This window comes from Calidris pugnax, unplaced genomic scaffold (assembly GCF_001431845.1).
Source record: "Calidris pugnax isolate Ruff unplaced genomic scaffold, ASM143184v1 scaffold341, whole genome shotgun sequence".
NCBI classification, from domain to species: Eukaryota; Metazoa; Chordata; class Aves; order Charadriiformes; family Scolopacidae; genus Calidris; species Calidris pugnax.
Window position 1 is genome coordinate 306,822 of NW_015091149.1, and position 20,618 is coordinate 327,439.

Genomic DNA, 20,618 nt, shown 5'->3' on the forward strand with positions numbered 1-20,618 from the left:
AGCCCAGCACCATGGCCCCATCCTGCCACGGCTCTGCCTTCACCAGCAACAGCTCTGCAGCCCATGGAGAGACATCGGTGGTATCACACGCTGCTGCCCGTGCCCCGTGCCTGGGAAATCACCGCTCCTGCAGCCCAGAGTAGGGTATGCTTGTCCCCCCATCAAAGGTGTCCTCTGATCCTGGGCTACATTCTGGCACAGACAGGGCTGTGAGGAGGGAGATGAGGGCTCCAGAGCCCACTGAGCACCCTGGCAAACAGGCAGCAGTGCCCCTGTGGCTCCAGTGTCCTGGCTCGAGCCTGGGGGAGGGCTCTGGCATGAGCCTGGCCACCATCGATGGGGCTGCCACAGGCCCACAGGTTCACACAGAGGCACCTGTGGGGACAGCGCTGGTGCAGGGACAGCAGGACCCCTCCCCACAATAGTTCCCTCCGCTCCCTTCTCCTGCACCCAGTGGCGAGTCCCTGGGTGCTGCCACCCAAGCAGGTCCTGACTGTCCCCAACCTCACCCCGAGCACCCAGAGCTTGGTGCCAGCACCCACCTGGGTGTCCCCCCCAAGCCCCAGGGCTCCCCAGCCTCCTGCCCTCTGGCCAGACCCACCCTGTGCCCGGACGGGGCAGATGCTGCTGTAAATCATAAGAAGAAACACTCATAAGAGCACTGGGCCAGAATAACTTTCTTTTTTTTTTTCAACCTGAGACAGGCACTACACAGCACTTGCTTCTACAGCAGAGGAATTGGATTTTCTCCTCACCTTCCTCCTGCAACAAACTCAAATTCAGCAATTAACAGAGATAACGTAAACTCCCATCCGGCGTCACGCCGAGAAGATTATGCTTCCCTTTGAAAGAGCACTATTTTAAAAAGCAATGATAAAAAGTGAAGTCATTGCACAACTGGAAATGGAGACAACTTCACTAAAAAAACCTGAAAATCTGAGACAGAAGAGTCAACCTGGTGCCTCTGACTGTGTCTCCTAACGCCGTCCTGTAGCGTTAAAGCCTGCTCGTATTTTGGAAACCGTCGAAGGTGAACGGGGGGAAGTTTGGCAAACAAGAGGCTGTTTTGGGCAGGCAGGCCATGGGGTTGACGTCACACGACGTGACTTCCTGCTCGCTGGTGAAAAACACGCCGTCGTGCGAGTAGATGGAGGGGTCCAGGTCATAGTAGTTGTAAGGTCTCAGGAGGAAGCCGACTGAGTTTCCCACTGTCACGGTGTTGGGAATATCCTCCGAGTGCGGGATGTGAAGGAAACCAGCAGTTATCCAGGCAACCAGGTCCTAGGCAGGGAAGAGCCACAAGACCAGGGTTATTTCAGATGCTGGCAGCGACTGAAACCTATTCAGGAGAACAGGGGGAGACCTCCCCAGGCACCAGCCCGGCCACATCCCCACATGCCGAGCTCCCCCCTCCTGAGGAAGATCCCCTCCCTTCCCCAAAGACCTGCAGAAGGGCCCTTGCCCTGACCCCTGTGTCCAAGCCCTGGCCTCACAGAGATTTTCCTGACGTTTTGCCAGCATTTCTCCACAGGGAGAAACGAGCTCCTGCTCTGTGCTCTGATCTACGTGCTCTGACCGAAGCACTGAGCAGATGCACAGAAAAGGGGATGCTCAAACCCTCATTTCCTGGGGCTGCTGCTCTCCCTGGTGACCCCAGCTCTGGGTATTCCAGTTCCAGCCCAGGAGACCCCAGCTCACCTCGTTGGTGATGGTCTCGTTGTTGATGAAGTCGGCGAAGGCAACAGTGGGCGTCCAGGGGTCGTTCTGGTTGTAGATGCTGGAGCTGGTGGGCTCCTCCTCCTTGCGCCGGGTGACGGCCAGCTGGTACCTGAGGACAAGGAGAGAGATGGGAGCAGCCCCCGGGGCAGGGCAGGGCTGGAAGCCAACTCCCCAGAGAGCCTGTGGAGCACAAGCTTGTTCCTAAGGAGTGACCCCAGTCCAGGAAAGCACCTGCCCTGTGCCTCCCCATCAAGGAACACCCACGTGCTCCCTCCCCAGTGAGGCTGAGGGTGTCTCTGAGAACCCACCCTCCCGGGCCAAGCAGCCTGACCTTGCCCAGCTGATGGCCCTCTCCATGGAGCTGGCTTCAGGGATGTGATCCCCCGCAAAGCTGGTGATCTGGATCCTGTAACCACGCTGGTGGCCCCACTTGTTTTTGCCGTTGGCGGCGAAGTAGACATATCTGGGCATCTTCGACTGGAGTCTGAAGGCAGCCTGGTCCTCTGTGTCCAGGACTTTCTTGGTGAGTCGTGGCCGCTCTATCTGCTGCTCCGGGCTCCAGGGAGCCCGTGTCACCTCAAACGCCATGTCGTGGGCCACCAGGGAGTTCTTCACCCCTGCAAAAAAAAAGCAAAGTTACTGAGGAGCATCCACTGTCTCCCATGGACATCTCTGCAGCCAGAGCTTGCTGTCCCCATCCTCCCCTCCCAGACTCCGAATCCAAGCAGCAGCTCCTGCCCGTGGGAGCAGCCACTGTCCCGCAGCTCCATGGCAGCAGGACTCTACGTGTACATTTATCTATGGCTGTAGGACTGTTTGTCTGACCCAGGCAACACCACCCTGTGGCAGACACCACCATCCATGGGTTCTCTCACTCTCTGAGGGGGACAAGAACCTCATCCCACTGCAGAAGAACAGGTTTGCTCCCCAGTGCAGGCACAGCCTAATTAACCCAAGCGCCTGATGGCCCAGACACAGTGTTTGGGCTCGTCAGTGTGTGTCCTGAGAGCTGGGGAGGGCTCCCAGCACATTTGCACATCACAGAACTGGAGCAGTGCCGCGACGTTCAGGTCCTTCCACAAACAAGAGTCATGAGCCGGAGGCTCCAAGCAGCTGGAGGGGCACAAGAGCAAGGCAAATCTGGAGACGTGGTGGCAAAGGGCTGGCTGAGAGGGCTCCTGGCTCTGGGGCCAGTGCTCGACCCCCACTGCCCACCCTGGATGCAGAGATGGAGTAACACCCCCTGCTCTGCTCCCCTCACCCCAGGCGAGTTTCCAGCTCACACCAAGGCCACCCCAGAGCTGAACATCTGGCCACCCCTGGGCCTGAGCCCCACGGCTGCCACCGAGGCAGCACCAGAGCCTGAGCCCCATGGATGAGGACCCACATCCAGCATCTGCCACTCACTTCCCTTTTCTGATGTGCCAAAAACTTCCAACCCCACACCTCCCCTCCCAGTGACAGCAGTCACGCTCTGACTTCATCCACCTTCTCCCCATCCTTGCGGTTTTGCCATGCCCCATTTTCACCGAAGGACTCAAACCCCATCCTAAAACCACACAGTCTATAAATGTGTGTTTCCCAATTTAAAAGGAAATTAGGATATTTTTAGCAGATGGCAGGAGCGTGCAGCAAATGCAATTCCAGCAGCAGCACGAGGAGAGATTTGTGGCACAAATGGTAGGGGAAGACCAAGAAAACTGCAGCCGCCGCTCCCTGGTGCCCTGGCACAAAGCAGCCCAGCACCCACCTGAGCCCCCAGCCCCCCGGGGGGCAGCCCCCGGCCCTGCTCACACAAGAGCAGCAGGAACAGCTTGGCAAAGCTGGAGGAAGCAGGAATGTGAGCTGGAAACCACATCCCAACAAACCAGCTTGAGCGACTCCGACTGCCATCTGGGGCTCAGGACAGGGGGAGGGTGTGGAGGGAAAAATCCCGAGTTCTGCAGAGCCCTGGGGGCATCGAGGGCACCGAGTTAGGGTGGGAGTGGGTCCATCTGCCAGGCAGGAGGGGAAGGACCCTCCCCATTAGGGGCAGGGGACATAGGACAGCACTGGCTTTAGCCAGCCCAGGCAGTCACAGCTCTCCGTGGCCCGATGGGGAAATTACAGGGGATGGAGGGGGAACTTCTCCCTGTGGGACAACAGCTTTTCAATGACCCAAATCCAGAAGGGAGGCGGCACTGTGCCAGCACAGGATCCTGCCCCACACACAGAAAGAAAAAACTGGACAAGGACCAAAAGCCATCAAGTTTGGGAAGTCTAAAAGTACTCATAGAGGGCACAAAGGAGAGACACAGACCCAGACCTACCTCCCACATCCAAGTCCACCTTATAGTTGATGGAATGGGTGCGTATCGTTCCCAGCGTGTGCTCCCAAACCCGATTTCCATATCTCAGACCGTCCCCATGGAGAAAGGATGAGCTTGTGTACCCTGTGGCATGGACCTTGCCTTCAATGGCCCCGTTCTGGTAGAAGATGAAGTCCCACACATAGTCGTGGTTGCCCACGGTGGCAATGGAGCGAATGACCAGAGCAGAGTTGACCAGCCCCCCGTAGTAGAGAGACTGCAGGTTGGAGTAGTGGCGCCGCAGTGGGGAGCCCAGGTTCTGCTCAAAGATGCAGAGAGAATCCTTTTTCTTGATGGGACTCAGGGTCTCGGACAGAGAGTGTGTGTCCACGTAGGTGGCCGAGTAGGGGCAGTCGACCCCTCGCACCAAGGGGGAGGTGTAGCGCCCGATGCCAAAGCTCCCGTCCATGTACCTCGTCGACATCCCTCCAGGGCAGTTGGAACCATACACTGACATCGCCTCCTGGACACTGATCTCGTAGGCCACCCTCTCCCCCTTGTGTCGCACGTCGAACAGACGCAGGCCCGTGCTCACACTCATCCCAAAGGAGAAGCTCCAGGCCTGGAAGAGGACGTGGTTGTTCCTGACGCTGTAGCGAGGACCCTGGGGCTCGTACTGCAAAGGGAACAGAGTGGCCGAAGATGCTCGGGGCTTCATGGACGAGAAGTCCCCATCCTGTGGTGCCTTCTGCACTTTCTCCACACTGATGCGACCCTGCACGTAGGCGCTCTCCAGCTGAACCATGTCCCGGTAGTACTGCCCGTTGTAGAAGACCCTGCTCACTGCCCACCGGGAGGTGTCCAGGCTGCTGTGGTCCACCAGCACCTCCAGCCCCACCGGGTGCACAAAGAACCCGCTCACATTCTGAAATATGATGAACCAGGACTTACGGTCTCCGGAGCGGAATCCATGAGGGGCTGTGGTCTGGAACGCCACGTTGGTGCCGTCATACTCAAACACTTCTGTCAGGAAGGTCGGGGCTGCAGCAAAAGCCACTCTCTCTAAGAAAGCTCCCAGCTGCTCGTACTCACTGCCCAGCATCGGTCTGCGGTGGTACGGCACCTTCCCCCCGTACTTCTGCACCGTCACGTCCCGGTGATACACCGGCCTCGGCAGCGGCCCCACCACGTACTCGGTGACGTTGGGCTCTGGCTGGTTCCCAAAGTAGAGCACGGCCAGCGCCTCCCGGGGGGGACGAGCCCCCCCACCATCCAGGAACCGCAGCACCTCGGCCTTGGCGGGGATCTGCACGTCCACGGAGGCGATGCAGTTGTCCGAGGGCTTGGCACGCGAGGCGTCCACCAGCTGCACCCCAAGGTTTCCCCGCAGGTACCCCACCACTTGCGCCATCTCCTCGGGGCTCAGGTCAGCAAAGACCAGGCTCTGGCTTGTGGACCCCGACTTCTCCACGACGTGGGGCTGGGACTCACAGCTGGGCGATCGCCTCCCCCTGCTCAGCAACATGCAGGAGAGAATGAAGATTATCACCCCAGCCCCCACCAGGAGGACGTAGGGGAGTTTGGGGTTCATCTCTCGAGTCGGAGACCGTGCGTTGCGTTCGGTGGCAAGCTCCAGAATGTGTCCCTCACTCACAGATCAGGCTCTTAATTAATTTCCCCGACTGTAGGCGTAAAGGCGTTGCTGGAGAGGGAGCCTGGAGCTTGTATAGGACTCCAAGAGCAGATCACAGGTCCCAGCCAGTTCAGCCTGTTTCCTCCCCACCCCAGACACTCCGAGGAATCCAGTGGGGGAGCCGGTGCCTGACTCACTCCCCAAAGCCACTGATGGGTTTCTCTGCTGCAGGGTGACACCACAAAGAGACCCAGCCTTGGTCTGTCCAACACACCTTTGCTTCTCCCAGGTCACCCTGTCCTGTCTCGTGTGGGACCCCCAGCTCCTCCTGCACCCTGGTGCCCCAGGACCAGCCCTGCTGCCCTGAAGGGCTGGTCAAGGTTGGAGCTCCAGGAGACTCCAAGACATGCTGGCAGGTCTTGCACCTCCATGTGCCTGTTCTCCCTGTCGCCTCCCCAGCCCTGAGGGAAGGATCTGGTGGCTCCAGCTCTGGACAGACAGGATGGGATGGGATGAAGCTCCCTGGAGAGAACAGGCAGTGCCCGCCAAAGCCCTGGCAGCAACTGCAAGCTACAGGCAGCCCTGGAGTGGCTGCACCAGGAGAGCAGAGGCTGCAGGACAATGAACAGGACACGTCTGTCCCCATTCAGCCACCCCAACCCAACTCCAGTGAACATGAGCCTCAAACAAGAGCTGTCACAGACAGAAAAGGTTACTGCCAGGAGCCTGTTCATCACTGCTGACCACACCATGGACCTCCCTGGGGAGGGAGCAGCACTTGGGCAGCCACCACCACGGGGCAGGGACACCCAGGACACCCCACTGTGCTGCAAGGCCACTGTCCTGCACAGCCACCAGCTGCTGCAAGACTGCTCCACCTCACCCACAGCCAAGGAGGAGTCTCTGGGGACCGTGGTCTCCTTCTGGTGGAGAAGGTGTGAGGCACGAGCAGGAGGGGCCGAAATCACCGCGGCGCTGGAGCCATTTCCCACTCTTGCATGGTGTTAATTTAGGAACTTATGTTTTCATTCTCACTTCCAGCCAGGGAATAATTGCCCTTTTTCCCTGCAGGTCTCACGCCAGCCCCAGGCCAGCATCCAAGAAACCTGTGCAGGAGATGACCCACTTTTGCCTTCCCTGCACTCGGAAGGCAGGAATCCCCGCAGGGCACATCTGGAGCGCCCCACACGGCCCCCAGCGCTGCTGTGGGGACAGGACCCCCCTCCCTCGCTAAAGAAACAAGTCTGGGAATTCATACAGCTCTTCTTCTCAAGAGCATTTTGCAGCAGCCAGGGCTCAGGGGCTGTAAATAGAGCAGGGCACCGAGGGGCACAGCAGTCACAGAGAAGGACCTTGCCACCACACGGGAACCGCAGCTTCGCACGGGTTCAAGCCTTGCTCATGGGAAGGAACCAGCATCAGCCCCGATTTCAGCCATAATGAGAGCACCAGCACCTTTGGAGACCACAAGAGAGGACGCGTGCCAGGGATGGAACTGGCACCGGAGCCAGCAGCAGCCTGGGGTAAGGGGTTCCATGCCGGCTCCCCACATCCCCGGGGGACAGCAGGGCTTCCAGGAGCTGCATTTCCTGGGCTGCTACAGACGCATCCACTGCATACCAGCGACCTCTCTGGTCCTGCGTACATGTAAAACAGTTTTCCCAGACTTTCTCCAGGAGCAGGTCTCAGTAACAGGCACCCGATGTTGCCGGTCGGTGTCTCCAGCGCTGCCCGTGCCCCTTCCCGAGCTGCAGTTACCACAATAGCCTTTGTGGAGAAGCAAAACTTTGGGCTGAGCATCCCCGGTGCCTCCCCAGATGGCTGCCAGCACTTCCCCGGCCGGGGGGGAGCTGCTCCTGGACTCAAATAACCCTCCAAGGGCTGCGGTGCCGGAGAGCGTGGCTCCGTGTGGGAGCGGGGAATTCCCGGACTCTGCAGCCGCCTTGGAGCCAAGTTGCAGGATCCAACGTACAAGGGTTTCCTCAAAAGAGGATGGAGCTGCAGGAGCTCAGCCCTGTGGACAACAACCCCGACCTCCCGCTTGGTGCTGGTCAGCTGAGATGTGACAAGGACTTTCCTGAGTTCGGCTCAGAGCCCGGGGCGGCAGACGGGGCCGTGCTCCCGCCACCTGGCCATGCCCAAAGCAACACGGGCTCTGCCAGATGGGAGGCCTCAAGGAAACACAAACATTTTTCAGCTGCTACCTTTCATACTTTCCCTGGGCTGAACGCGGAGCTCCCAGACAATTCACGCTGCCTTCAACTGCATGACCTCGTCCAACTATTTTATACTCGGAAAAATAATTTTGCAATGAAAGAAGAGGGTAAGAGAGAGAAAAAAGCAGAGTTCTGATGTCAGTTATGAGGGATTCTACAGAAGGGAGGCAATCCCCCCGGAGCTCCAGAGTTTACAGTATAAGAGCAGAGATTAAAGGAAGACCCAGACCTACCTCCCACATCCAAGTCCACCTTATAGTTGATGGAATGGGTGTGTATCGTTCCCAGCGTGTGCTCCCCAACCCGATTGCCATATCTCAGACCATCCCCATGGAAAAAGGATGAGCTCGCATATCCCGTGGCCTGGACCTTGCCTTCGATGGCCCCATTCTGGTAGAAGATGAAGTCCCACACGTAGTCATAGTTGCCCACGGTGGCAATGGAGCGAACGACCAGAGCAGAGTTGACCAGCCCCCCGTAGTAGAGAGACTGCAGGTTGGAGTAGTGGCGCCGCAGTGGGGAGCCCAGGTTCTGCTCAAAGATGCAAAGAGCATTTTTAGTAATTCTAGGGACCTGGGAATGAGCAAGGTAGTGCACATCCCGGTACGTGGCCGAGTAGGGGCAGTCGACCCCTCGCACCAAGGGGGAGGTGTAGCGCCCGATGCCAAAGCTCCCGTCCATGTACCTCGTCGACATCCCTCCAGGGCAGTTGGAACCATACACTGACATCGCCTCCTGGACACTGATCTCGTAGGCCACCCTCTCCCCCTTGTGTCGCACGTCGAACAGACGCAGGCCCGTGCTCACGCTCATCCCAAAGGAGAAGCTCCAGGCCTGGAAGAGGACGTGGTTGTTCCTGATGCTGTAGCGGGGACCCTGGGGCTCGTACTGCAAAGGGAACAGCGCGGCCGAAGGTGCTCGGGGCTTCATGGATGAGAAACCCCCATCCTCTGGTGCCTTCTTCACCTTCTCCACGCTGATGCGACCCTGCACGTAGGCGCTCTCCAGCTGAACCATGTCCCGGTAGTACTGCCCGTTGTAGAAGACCCTGCTCACTGCCCACCGGGAGGTGTCCAGGCTGCTGTGGTCCACCAGCCCCTCCAGCCCCACCGGGTGCACGAAGAACCCGCTCACGTTCTGAAACAAGACGAACCAGGTGATCCGATCTCCAGACTGGAATCCACGGGGAGCAGCTGTCAGGGCTGCTAGATTAGCTCCATCATACTCCATGACTTGATGCATAAAAGATGGAGCTGTGGGGAACACTTGGCTTTTTAAAAACCCTCCAATCTGTTGGTACTCAACAGCCAGCGTGGGTCTGCGGTGGTAGGGCACCTTCCCCCCGTACTTCTGCACCGTCACGTCCCGGTGATACACCGGCCTCGGCAGCGGCCCCACCACGTACTCGGTGACGTTGGGCTCTGGCTGGTTCCCAAAGTAGAGCACGGCCAGCGCCTCCCGGGGGGGACGAGCCCCCCCACCATCCAGGAACCGCAGCACCTCGGCCTTGGCGGGGATCTGCACGTCCACGGAGGCGATGCAGTTGTCCGAGGGCTTGGCACGCGAGGCGTCCACCAGCTGCACCCCAAGGTTTCCCCGCAGGTACCCCACCACTTGCACCATCTCCTCGGGGCTCAGGTCAGCAAACACCAGGCTCTGGCCGTCATCAGTGTCCTCCTGCCCCGGGGGCTGGTGCTGGCAGGCGCTGGGGGCTCTCCCTCTGGTCAGCAGCACGCAAACCAGGGCAAATATCGTGGCTAAGGCCAGGAGGAGGAGGATGAGCAGGGTTTTCACGTGCATGGTGCTGCTGGTCCTGGGGCATTCAGAGCAGCTTTCAGAGCAGGGTTTCCAGCTGCTGCTGCTGTCAGTTCATGCTGCGCTGGATGGATTAGCTTGGAAAGTACAAAAGACTGGGAGAGGCAAGGGGAGGAGATCTGAAATTGGTGGTGACCAGAAAGGGCAGATCTCTCTCAGCTGCAGCCCTCTCCGTCTCCTCCTCGAGCAGTGCCCTGGAGGAACTGGTGGAGATGCAGGGTCAGTGACTCAGACAAGTTTCACATAATTCTGTTACTTTTTCAGTCCAACCTGGTTTCCTGAGGCTGCCTGTAAAAACGAGGATCCTGTAGTCAGCCTGAGGTGGCTGCGACCAGCACGAAGCTCTGACAAACTGGGAATTGTTGCCACACTGTAGAATTTCACCTCTTTGCAACTCACCAAATATCCTTGTTTATCAGGCTGTTTCCTTGTAAACATTCTCCCTGGCAGCACGATTCCAAGCTCGGAGTTACTTTTTATTTTATTTTTTTTTTTTAAATCTTCTACACGGGAGCCTTTCTGAAAACACATCCATCTGTGTAGCAGCAGAGAAGCTTTGGCAGACGTGGAAAGATGTAGTTCAGGGTGAGATTCAGGTCCCGGTGCTTGGTTTGCCCCTCTGAGCAGCTTTCAGCTAATTAGCTGATTAGCGTTCCCCCCAGACAGGATCACACAGCTTTTGTCTCTGTCTCCGACTCACAGATAAACTGAGGTGCAGCTTCTGAGAAGCTCCCCCCAAGGACAAAGCCACCCCCACCTGCAGCGGCCGTGGCGGTGCCCGTTGTCCCCGCGCTGCCGGGCTGAGCGGCCACTACCAGGATTCCTACCAGAGGGTGTGATAACTGTCCCCTGCCACCCACTGAAGGTGTCCCTGCTGGTCCCACAGCGTTGTTGAGAGGCATTGGGACACGGTGTGAGCTGCAGTCCCTGCTGGCCCCTCCGCTGGTGCTGAAAGGCATAAAGCATCCAAGAGAACCAGGGCTGGAGAGTCAACCCAACATTTCCACTCCTGCTGCCAGCATCACCTCACCTCACCCTGTCCTTCCCTTCCTCCTCCCGTCAGAGTTTCCTGGTGGGAGACACCCCCCCAGCCTCAGCACCGCCTCGGCTCTTCCCCCACAGCGGATCTTGCCCTGGGCTCGGCCCCGCTCTGCGGTCTCCGGCCACACCAGACACCACGCCACAGGCCGGAGGCCAAGTTGCCACAGGACACGCTCCATCATCCTCACCACCACTGGCAGCCTCCACCGTTTTTAGCCCAGGCTGTGGCTGTGCAGGCCAGGGACACCCATGTCCCCCCCCGTGCAAAGCCTGCGGGGCCACAGCAGCCAGTTCTGGTGGCCATTGTGGCTCAGTGACGGCACAGACACAAGCCAGGGGAGGGAGGATGGATGAGGAGAGAGCCTGGGCTACATGGGACAAGAACTATGAGTCTCAGAGGTGCCCAGATCTCACCAACATCCCCCCAGGGGCCTCTGAGTAGCCCCAAATTAAGCAAAGGAGCCCCAGCTTCTAAGTCAGTATTTCAGTCCGTGAAGTCAACGAGGCTTCGAGGATTATTTGGAGTTAGCCTTGAAAGAAAAATTCGCTTTTGGGGTAAGCCTAGAACATGGCACCCATCTCCCTCAGGCAGAAAGTGCTGCTGCCCCAGATGAGGGTCAGAGGAGACCTGGGACCTGCCCCCCAAGGAATCCAACAAACCTGCTGCTGCACCAGGTGCCTGACACCTGAGCTGGGATGGCTGCGCACAAGGCTCATGGTGACCCTTCCTTAGAGAACAAAAAGAGCAGATCACTCAGTTTTGACTTTGCCTCTTGGTTTTGCATCCCAAGTCCCTAAAGGTCAAGGCTGCAATTACAGATGGCCAGTTTCTAAGCAGCACAGCAGTCGTTTGGGAGAACTGGACAAACTCCACAGGCCTTACTGCCCCACAAATCACAACTCACCCTGCAGCTTCCCTGGGAGACGGCTGAAAATAAAGTGTGGGCACACTCTCATCCTGCACATGTGGGGCGTTTGGGAGCAAAGAAGCCCCAACACGTAATGACAGTCTCAGGAGAAACCACCCCAGAGTGCACACCCCAGCTCTGTGGGCACAGAGGACACGAACAGAACTTCCCACACGGCCTCTGCCCCACGGCTGGGTCTGTCCACGGACGCCACATCCAGTACCACATTATTTAATACCGTCCATTTCTGCTGTACTTTTCAAGCTGGGGACTTTTAAAGCCCGTTACAAGCAACACAGGGATCAGTCTGTGCTTTCGGGGAGCTACGTTTCAGAATAAACAGAACAGCCCTAAATCCACCTCCATCTTGCAGCAGGAGTGTCAGGAAGCAGAGGAATTAACTGAGCCCGCAGAGCCAGGAGGCCTGTGTCAATACCTTACTGATGGAAAGCCATCAGGTATCGTTCAGGGCCACACGTACCACTGGGTTGCTCCTGTACCTTCTCCAAAAGAAGCCCGGAGCAGCTTAAAGCTAACCTAGAATTTAAAAAAATTACACGTCTCGCTAACAGCCGTGGAAGTTGTTTATGGCCTGTTTGGTGCACAAACCCCTTCCCCCAACTCGGCTCCCCGGCCCCATTAGCCCATCGCTCCGTCCCACACCTCACATGGAAAATTCACATCTACCCGTGTTTATTTTGGCTACACGTTTGCTTTTAGGTACTGCCCATCAGGACATCTTATATTTGCTAAATTGCCCACGTCTCCCAAACAAAGCAAGGAAGAGGGGAGCTCGCTGGCTTTCGCTCGCGCAGAAAGGTAGAGGCGGCAAAAAATAGTCTCCGAAATTTATAGAAACCACAACCAGAGACAGACAGCTTTTGGCTCATGGAAACTCAGAGTCAGGGACTGCCAGACAGCTGGGTAAAGAGCACGGTACAGACACCCCCTGCCAGCTCTCCTGACTCTGGAAAGTCTTAAACATTCCCCAGGGCGGACCTCAGGCTTTGGAAACCCCTGACTCCTGCTCCCCCAACTCACAGGGTCAGTTTGTGACAAACAGAAAGTGGGAAACCCATGCTGGCTGCATTTCTGGCAGCGTTTGCACCCAACTGTCTTCATCCTCCTCTCAGAGCTCATACTCTTGTCACTGCATACAAGCTGGGATGTCCCCACATCCTGTGCCAGCGCGATGCCACTTCTGGAGAGCAGGGCAGAAACCAAGACCAAGGGGTGACAACAAACCCTTCCCTACTCCCATGGGACAGCCGTGCTGCTGCCACCACCACCGGTGCTCCGTCCTCCCAGGGAGGCTGGCACGGGCCTCCCAGGGGATGGGCTCCTTATAGAATCATAGAATGGTCCAGGCCAGGAGGGACCTCCAAAGGCCATCTAGTCCGACCCCCCCGCAGTCAGCAGGGACACCCCCAACTAGACCAGGTTGCCCAGGGCCTCGTCGAGCCTCTCCTTGAATATCTCCAGGGAAGGGGCCTCAACCACCTCCCTGGGCAACCTGTCCCAGTGCTCCACCACCCTCACAGTGAAGAACCCTCTCCTCATCTCCAGTCTAAATCTGTTCCCCTCCAGCTTGAAGCCATTGCCCCTCGTCCTGTCACTGCAGGCCTTTCTAAACAGGTTCTCCCCAGCCTTCCTGTAGCCCCCTCAGGTACTGGAAGGCCGCTATTAGGTCTCCCAGGATGGGATTGGCCTTCTGGGCTGCAACTGCCCACTGCCTGCTCATGTCCAGCTTTTCATCCACCAGCACCCCCAAGTCCCTTTCCTCAGGGCTGCTTTCTAATACCTCTGTGCTGATGGTGAGGATTGTTCCAGCCCAGGTGCAGAACCTTGCACTTGTTCTTGTTGAACCTCACGAGGTTCACCTGGGCCTACCTCTCCAGCCTGTCCAGGTCCTTCTGGATGACATCCCATCCTTCAGGCGTATGGACACCAGCACACAGCTCGGTGTCATCTCCAAACTTGCTGACGGTGCCTTTAATCCCTCTGCTTTAACATTTTTATCAATGATAAACAGTATTAGTTCCAGCACGGACCCTTGAGGGACACCACTTGTCCCTGCTCTCCATCTGGACTTCCAGCCATCAAGTCCCTTCTGCCCATGGAGCCCCTTGTGCTGCCCCATTGCCCACCAGCTTGCGGGACATTCCCCGCACCGGGGCTGCGGGATGCGGGGAGCACGGGGCGGGGGGCGCTGCGGGAGGCAGAGTCTCTCCGCAAACGGCAGCCCCTGCTCCGGTGCGGCCGGAGGAACCGGGCCGAGCCCCGTTGGCAGCGGCGGCGGCTCCCGGGCCCCCCCTAGCGGCACCGGGGGTGACAGGGGGGGTGACACCGGAGGGGTCTGGGTCTCGGTCCCCGGGCTGGGGTGCAGCAGGGACCGGAGGAAGCGCAGGGAGGAGGAAGAGGAGGAGGATGCCCGGGGAGAGCAGAGGATGCTGCGGGCGGGGAGAGCGGGGGGACGGGGGTGCGGGAGCTGCCACGGAGACTCGGAGAGACCCCACCGCACATCCCGAGGGGCTGCCCCGACCCGGGGGCACGGGAAAGGCACCGAAACACCTCCAGCAGAAACGGGAACGTGCAGGGAAGGAGCAGAGGGAGGTGAGAAAGGCAGGACCGGAGCAGACGTTCACACTGCGCAGGCTCAGGGCTCAGCACGACACACGAGGGGCTACCTTAAAAGAAGTCCAAGTACCTTATTTTAATTCCTTGACACCGGTAAAAGTTTACATACTTTCATCTGGCCAAGAGAGAGCCGAACAAATGAAAAGGAATCCATACAAAGAAACACGAGGGGAAGTGCTGCTTCCAGACAGCAGCTGGAACGCGGTTGGTTTGTTACTGAATATTTATTAGCGGGAAGACTAAGAGTTGACTCACTACAAACAACAACAGAAGAGTCTAGAGAGCAAGGGCCGTGGCCCCTCCACACTGCGGGCAGATCCCTGGGAAACCAGCAAGAGACAACATGGCTCTTAGAGGTGGAAGCAGAAGAAGAAACAAAAACAAAGTAAAAAAAAGAAAAAAAAGAAAAAGAAAAAAAAAAAGGAGGGGAGAAGAGTTCATTCCATTTGTCACTGTTGTTACAATGAGGTTAACACAACTATTTAAGGCTACTGCACAATAAGAATATAGGGGTGTAACAGCAAGACCCGGGAAACAGCGAGGTTCCTGAAACAAATGATTTAACATTCCCTGAAGAGGGGACTTAAGTAGAAATACTATAAATAAGAAATTTTGGAGCCTGCAGCGCGTTACGGGCCCAACTCGCCACACACAAAAAACTGACGCAACACAACCTGTCATTCCCAAAGGGGTTTGTAATGACCATGAAACGTTCCGGCGGCTTAAGAGGAGTCACCGGGCACAGCAGAGTGTGCCCTTTGCAGGGGAAAGGCTACCAGCTCTGCCACGGTACTGGCCACCCTCACCCCGAGCACCGTGGCCGCTCTGCCCGGGTGCTGGGGCTTTAGGGGGGAACCTCCGGCCACCCCCTTCTCTCGGACGGGGCAGAAGTATCTCGTGCTGAAGGGGCACTAGGACAGATGTGAAGAAACGTTGGTTTTAGCCAAGAAAGCGGCTCTAATCAAATCGCCAACAGGAGCAAAAGCCACCTGAGCCCAGGAGCAGCCAGGAGAGCCACCAGCCCTCGTTCCCAGCAGCACCTCGCGCTCTGCACCCACACAGAGAGCACCAGGGCAGGCCCTGCTGAGGCAGAAGAGCCAGAAAAGGAGTGCAGACCGCTCAGCGGTACCAGGAGCTGCCACCAGCCCAGAAGGGGCAGGTCCCTTCGTCCTCACGGGGAGGAGCACCACGTTCTCCACCCCTTCCCCACCACCCGCATTCGCTCTCCTGCTGACGCCTGCCCCAGAGACCCCCGGGAAGCCTCCAGCCAAGGTGGGACAGGATGAGGGCTTGGTCTCTAGGGTCCTTCCCACTCAGGAAGGAAGAAAGGCGTCAGGAATGGTCCTGCCTGGCTGGTGCTCTCACTCTGCAGTAGCCTCTAGGGCACCCCACAGCAGCGCGACCTTCTCGTTACCGGTTACTAGAGGGAGGGAGAGCTCCTGAGACCTGAACAAAACCAATCACAAAACTAGGCGATAATTTCTTAAGAGTTTAACTAAGAATGCGATACTATTTCCAGCCAGTTTCCCATCTCGATAGTCACGTAACAAACCAAGGCAATGACGGTCTTTAGTTGACTGAACAGTTCTCAAGTTCAAACGTTGACACTTAATAGAGGGTCTCAGCGTTGCTGCTCCGAGGCCTCTTGATCTTCTCAATGTTTTTAAGGATCATGTCATGCAAAGTGACCTGCAAAAAGGGAGAATGGGACTCAGAGAAGAAGGACAAAGTCACCCGGGGTCCAGCTTTCCCCAGGAGCACTGGTGGCACAGCAGCACAGCTTGCCTCAGCACCACACGCTAGTGACACCAAGGGCTTCCTTCACCAAGACTTTACAGAAGCCACTGCATGTTAAGGCCAAAAAAAGAGATTTCTTTACAGATCTCAGGAATGACTTTGCACTGCATGAAGAGTTTAGGATCACAGGTTCCCCCAGAGGGGGAAGTAATATTTTGTGGAAGGAGTATTTTGTACCAGACTCCTGTGACTGCTCAGCTGGAGACACCTGCACCTCTGGGAGATGGTGAGGAGACACCAGCCGGCTCCTCTGGTTAGAGCCAAAGTGGAGCAGGGAGACCAGCTTCCTCCCAGGACTAGTAGTGCTCAGAGGGAACGGGGAGAGCAGCAGCAGCAGGGTCGAAAGGGCTCTCTCCACTGCTGTGCAGGGAGCCAGCACACGCTGCGTTTTTCACTTACATATTGATTCCTCAGCTCTGAAATGATCAGGCGCAGACTAATGTACTCCTTCTCATCGATCTCTGTCACCGTGCGGCGATAGTCCTCCTGCAGAGAGCAGATGCTGAGTGGCCTGAGCTCAGCTGTGCCCCCCCCAACACCAAAAGAAGGTCCTGCCCTTTACAAAGGAACCCTTCCCTTCAGCTCTCCCTCCTCTAACACAGACATTCTGCATCCTTGTACGATCCCCAACCTTTCCCCCCCAAGGACCCTCAAAAAGGACAGTGATCAAGCAGCCCAAAGAGTCCCCAAAAGCAGCAGTGTGTAATGTGGAAATCTCCACCCCCCCCATTTACTTACCACATGAGGGTACTTGGCTATTTTGGAAACCAACTTTGCTCTTGTGATATAATATCTGGTAGGAAAAGAGAGAGATTAAAGGTCAGATAAACTGCACCAAGATTTTTTTCCAGCTGCCCTAGAAAAGCCGAGGGACCTTCCCCAAGTGGATCCCAAAGAAGAGGTCTGTTCTTGCATGCCTACCTAGAAATCTGGTCCAGGTAGGACGCCGCCTCACTCTCCACAGTTCGAAGCTCAGCAACTGTTTCCTCCTGCAGGGAAGGAAGAGAAGGAAGCCATCAGCTCCACACGACTACAGCCATCCTCAGCAGCACCAAAACCTAAACCGACCCCACGACTGCAACTGCTGGACCCCATCAAATGAAAGACTCAGAGGAAGCTGAGATCCACGTCCCTGGAGCAGAGCTGTCTCCGCAGCAGGGCCCAGAGCCAGCGCTGCCTTACCTGAATAGAAACACCAAAGTTGTTTCCATCTTCTATCCTGGGAATGAGAAGCTGCACCCACATTTTCACCTGCAGTTGAAAGACCAGAGCACTGATCAGTGCCAACATCTCCCCAGAGACCACTCTCTAATGATTTACCAAAAGCCCCCCAGGATGCTGTCTTTGCCAGGCAGTTTATGATAAACTCCTGCAGGTCCTTCACACTCACACAACGCCCCCGAGGAGACCATTTCCCACATGGCTGGGCCACCACGATCCTAGCTCCCCAGGGAAAGCTCCCAGCAGGTCTCTGTGGCTGTGCAAAGGAGGGTGAAGAGGAGCCTCAAGGAAGGAAGGTGCATAACGGACAGCATCCTCCTTCAGGAGAGGAACTCCAGAGCTCCCCAAGGGCTCAGAAAAGCATCATTTCCCTGCACGTACCTCCCAGCTGCTTCTAGAAATTGTACTACGAATCCTGTCCTTCCTCATCTACTGAGCACAAAGGGACCTGCTCCTTCCACCCAGAGCAAAAGCATCCGACTCTCCGCTGGCTCCAGAGCTCATACCCACCGTGTTACACTTCTCAATGAGCAGCCTGATTTCGGGTTTCACTTTCTCAATGATGTCCACCAGCTGCTGGTTGCTCTTCAGCATCCCATTGGGCATCACGAACACTTTGGTACCTGGTGACAGAAGAGAACACCACCACATCAACAACTCAGAGGAACATCTACACCAGGGGATCAGCCTGAAGGTCCACCTGGGCATCTTATCTCCCGCAAAGGCCAGTGGTGGCCACCAAGCCAGGCTACAGCTAACCTGTGGGGAAGGGGAAATTTGAGGTGGGATAACAGGGATTCCCACAAAGGAGGGAAAAGAGAAAACACGGAGTGGAGACAAGAGCTGAAGAGCTCCAGGCTGCTGAGGCTGGGCACAAAGGATTTTCCCGATGCACGTGTATGAGATGTTTCTGCTGCAGCTTAATCCAAAGCCTGGCATCTTCCTCCAGTCAAGGAGAGAGCTTTCAGCACAGGGAGCTCAGCTGCCTCTGTCAGCAGGCCAAGCTCAAGCAAGTACTACTTATGTCTATCAGAGAAATCCTAATTATGCTTCTAAGAGCTGGAACCTGACTCCTCCTCCCCAACAGAACGTCTGTGGGTCAGGCTCTGAGAGGTTGAGGGGACAGGCCTTGCACGAACAGCAGCTGCTGTCGGGACAGGACAAGTGGGGCTGGTGTGATTTCACAGCCCTAAGGCACGGCACCGGTTCAGGGGGGCAGGCAGCAACACAGGAGACTGGGGGACTCTTACCCTGAAAGGTCTCTTCGCGGTCTTCCAGCTTCCTCTTTTTCATATTTGGCTAAAATATACAAAATGTTTTACTCAACAAACTAGTCGTAAGCTATAACAGCGTTGCAAAGGAAATAAGAAAAAAGTTTAGAGCCTCTGCTAGGCTCCTGGTTTCTAAACATCCTTCTTTACAAAGAGAGGAGGCCTGCAGAGCACAGTGCTACCTCCAGCAGACTTCCCAGGCTCGAGAGACCAATTCCTAAAGGCTTTGGGGGAGCCACAGCCTGTTATTAAATAAGAATATCCTACTCCAGCGCAGAGCAAGCCATGCAGTTTTAATGAACCCAAGCAGGGACCTCAGCCAAGAGAGTAACCTTACCCCGTCCAGTCCATCGTGGCTGTTTGTGAGCAGAATTGGGTCAGGCACTGGGAGGTTCATGTCCGAATGGATCTGAGTGAGATCGTGAATATTCAGGATAGGTTCCTGGAAAAATAAAGCAGATTCGTTATTTAATTATGAACTAACAAGTTCTCTCACACCAAACACAACGAGCAGACAAAAGATTCAGACCTCCCTCTTATCCAGCCATAAAATAAGGATGAAAGACAAAAAAAAAAGCTTAACAATAGGGTTGTGATGAGCCCTCCCTCCACCCAAGAAGAGAGTGCCAGCTCCAGGCTGGGATCAAAGCTATCGACGCTAGAGGCCCTACGAGACCACAGCATCACCAAGGACAGCCCCGAGTCACCGAATGCCTAAGAAAGATAAATGTGGAGAGCACACAAAGAAAACTGCAAAAGCAAGCACCCCCTCTAGAGCTAACAGCACTCAAATGCACACAAGCAAGGAGTCCCTGCTTCAGGCCTCTGGAACAAGGTGAAATCCACCAAGAAAATACACAGGCCGCGACCTGCTGCGTTGCTTTCAACACGGAGCTTGGAAAGGAAAAAGGATAGAGAGGACAGGGAACACCTCACCTTGAGGAACCCATCGAGCTCCAGCAGCTTCTTTGGGAAAAAGTTTGCCACCAGGTCTTCAGCCTGAGAGGGAAAGAAGAGATGAGGAGGTGAAACACGCTGCGAGGTTCCTGCCAGCAAGGAAAGAACATCGGGGAGAGCAACCACACCGGGGCAGGAAGCAGGAGAGCACACGCTCTTGATGCCGAATTTTGGGGCAAATTTGGCATCACTCTGCCCCCTCCAACCCTCCGGCCGAGCCGAGGGGAGACGGCACCGGGGGAGCCGTGGGGCTGCCCAACACCCCCCGAGGCTCTGAGCATGGCTGAGCCCCCCGGAGAGGCCCGAACCCCGCTCAGGTCTGTCAGAGGGACCCGGTTGAACGGTGGCTCCTGCCCCGGGGCAGCGGGAGAGGGAGACTCACCTCGCTCGTGATCCGCTCCCTGAAGGAATCAACCTGCAGAGGGACAAAAGACACCGGTCAGAGCCGCCCTCCCCTCACAGCGCCGGGCTCGGCACAAACCGGCACCGCGCCGCGCGGGCTCCGCCTCATCTCCGGGCCTGGCGTGAGGCCCCCGGCAGCGGGAGGTTCCCGCGAGCCGCGACCGGTAGCCGAGCCCGGGAGCAGCCCTCAGCCCAGGCTCCGGAGGCCTCTCCGGAGGCACCGCACACCGAGCGGCTCCCACCCGGGGCGGGGAGGAAGGGCCGCCGCGCTCGGCCCCGCGGCCACCATCCACCGGGGAACGGCCCGGGGGCGGCCCCATCCCCGCTCCCCCCGGGGAGCCGCGGGGTGCGGGGGCGGCGGGAGGGGCAGAAGCGGGCGGGCGGGCCGCGCAGACCAACAGCCGGGGCGGAAGGGCCGTTCGGCGGAGCACGGGGCTCGGTGGGGCGGCGGAGGGGGCGGGAGCGCACCTTGAGCTTCACCTCGGGGTCCACCTTGAGCAACGAGGCCATGGCGGCGGCAGCGGCGGTGGCGGGCGCGTCCGGGCGGGCTCTAGCGCGGGGCCGCGCTGCCGCTGCCCCACCACCGGCGTCGCCGCCACCGGAACTGACCTCACGCCGCGCGCCCCGCCAATGCGCGCGCGCGCCCGCCGCCCGCGTGACCGTCGCCGCCGGGTCCTGGCCGCTCCAAGGCGGCTCGGCGTAAGGGCGGGGCG

At 57.3% G+C, this 20,618-nt stretch overlaps 2 protein-coding genes across 3 annotated transcripts; both read right to left on the bottom strand.

Moving 5' to 3' along the window:
- Positions 1-711: 711 nt before the first annotated feature.
- On the bottom strand, positions 712-10,144 carry AOC2 (amine oxidase, copper containing 2 (retina-specific)). Of its 2 annotated transcripts, XM_014959099.1 has the most exons (6): positions 10,071-10,144; positions 9,468-9,959; positions 4,029-5,406; positions 2,051-2,336; positions 1,699-1,828; positions 712-1,281 (listed from the first exon to the last, which is right to left on the bottom strand). In XM_014959099.1, the coding sequence occupies exons 2-6, from the start codon at positions 9,654-9,656 to the stop codon at positions 997-999; spliced, it is 2,268 nt and encodes a 755-aa protein (XP_014814585.1). In that variant the 5' UTR covers positions 9,657-9,959; positions 10,071-10,144; the 3' UTR covers positions 712-996. The 2 variants fall into 2 exon arrangements, with proteins under 2 accessions (XP_014814585.1, XP_014814584.1); XM_014959098.1 differs by lacking the exons at positions 9,468-9,959; positions 10,071-10,144 and having other exon boundaries at positions 4,029-6,136.
- A 4,167-nt stretch (positions 10,145-14,311) lies between these two features.
- On the bottom strand, positions 14,312-20,506 carry PSME3 (proteasome activator subunit 3). Its single transcript, XM_014959193.1, has 11 exons — positions 20,374-20,506; positions 19,886-19,918; positions 19,483-19,545; positions 18,884-18,988; positions 18,526-18,574; positions 17,786-17,898; positions 17,237-17,305; positions 16,976-17,043; positions 16,793-16,847; positions 16,454-16,540; positions 14,312-15,946 (listed from the first exon to the last, which is right to left on the bottom strand). The coding sequence occupies exons 1-11, from the start codon at positions 20,413-20,415 to the stop codon at positions 15,866-15,868; spliced, it is 765 nt and encodes a 254-aa protein (XP_014814679.1). The 5' UTR covers positions 20,416-20,506; the 3' UTR covers positions 14,312-15,865.
- Between the last annotated feature and the right edge of the window lie 112 nt (positions 20,507-20,618).

Coding starts and splice junctions, on each gene's coding strand:
- AOC2 (XM_014959098.1), bottom strand. CDS start 5,598: ATGAACCCCAAACTCCCCTACGTCCTCCTGGTGGGGGCTGGGGTGATA. Junction 1,829..2,050: donor AGGGCCATCAGCTGGGCAAG/GTCAGGCTGCTT, acceptor CCTTGTCCTCAG/GTACCAGCTGGCCGTCACCC. Junction 1,282..1,698: donor ACGAGACCATCACCAACGAG/GTGAGCTGGGGT, acceptor TTCCCTGCCTAG/GACCTGGTTGCCTGGATAAC.
- PSME3 (XM_014959193.1), bottom strand. CDS start 20,415: ATGGCCTCGTTGCTCAAGGTGGACCCCGAGGTGAAGCTCAAG. Junction 19,919..20,373: donor ACCCCGAGGTGAAGCTCAAG/GTGCGCTCCCGC, acceptor GTCCCTCTGCAG/GTTGATTCCTTCAGGGAGCG. Junction 15,947..16,453: donor CAGAGCTGAGGAATCAATAT/GTAAGTGAAAAA, acceptor CCCTTTTTGCAG/GTCACTTTGCATGACATGAT.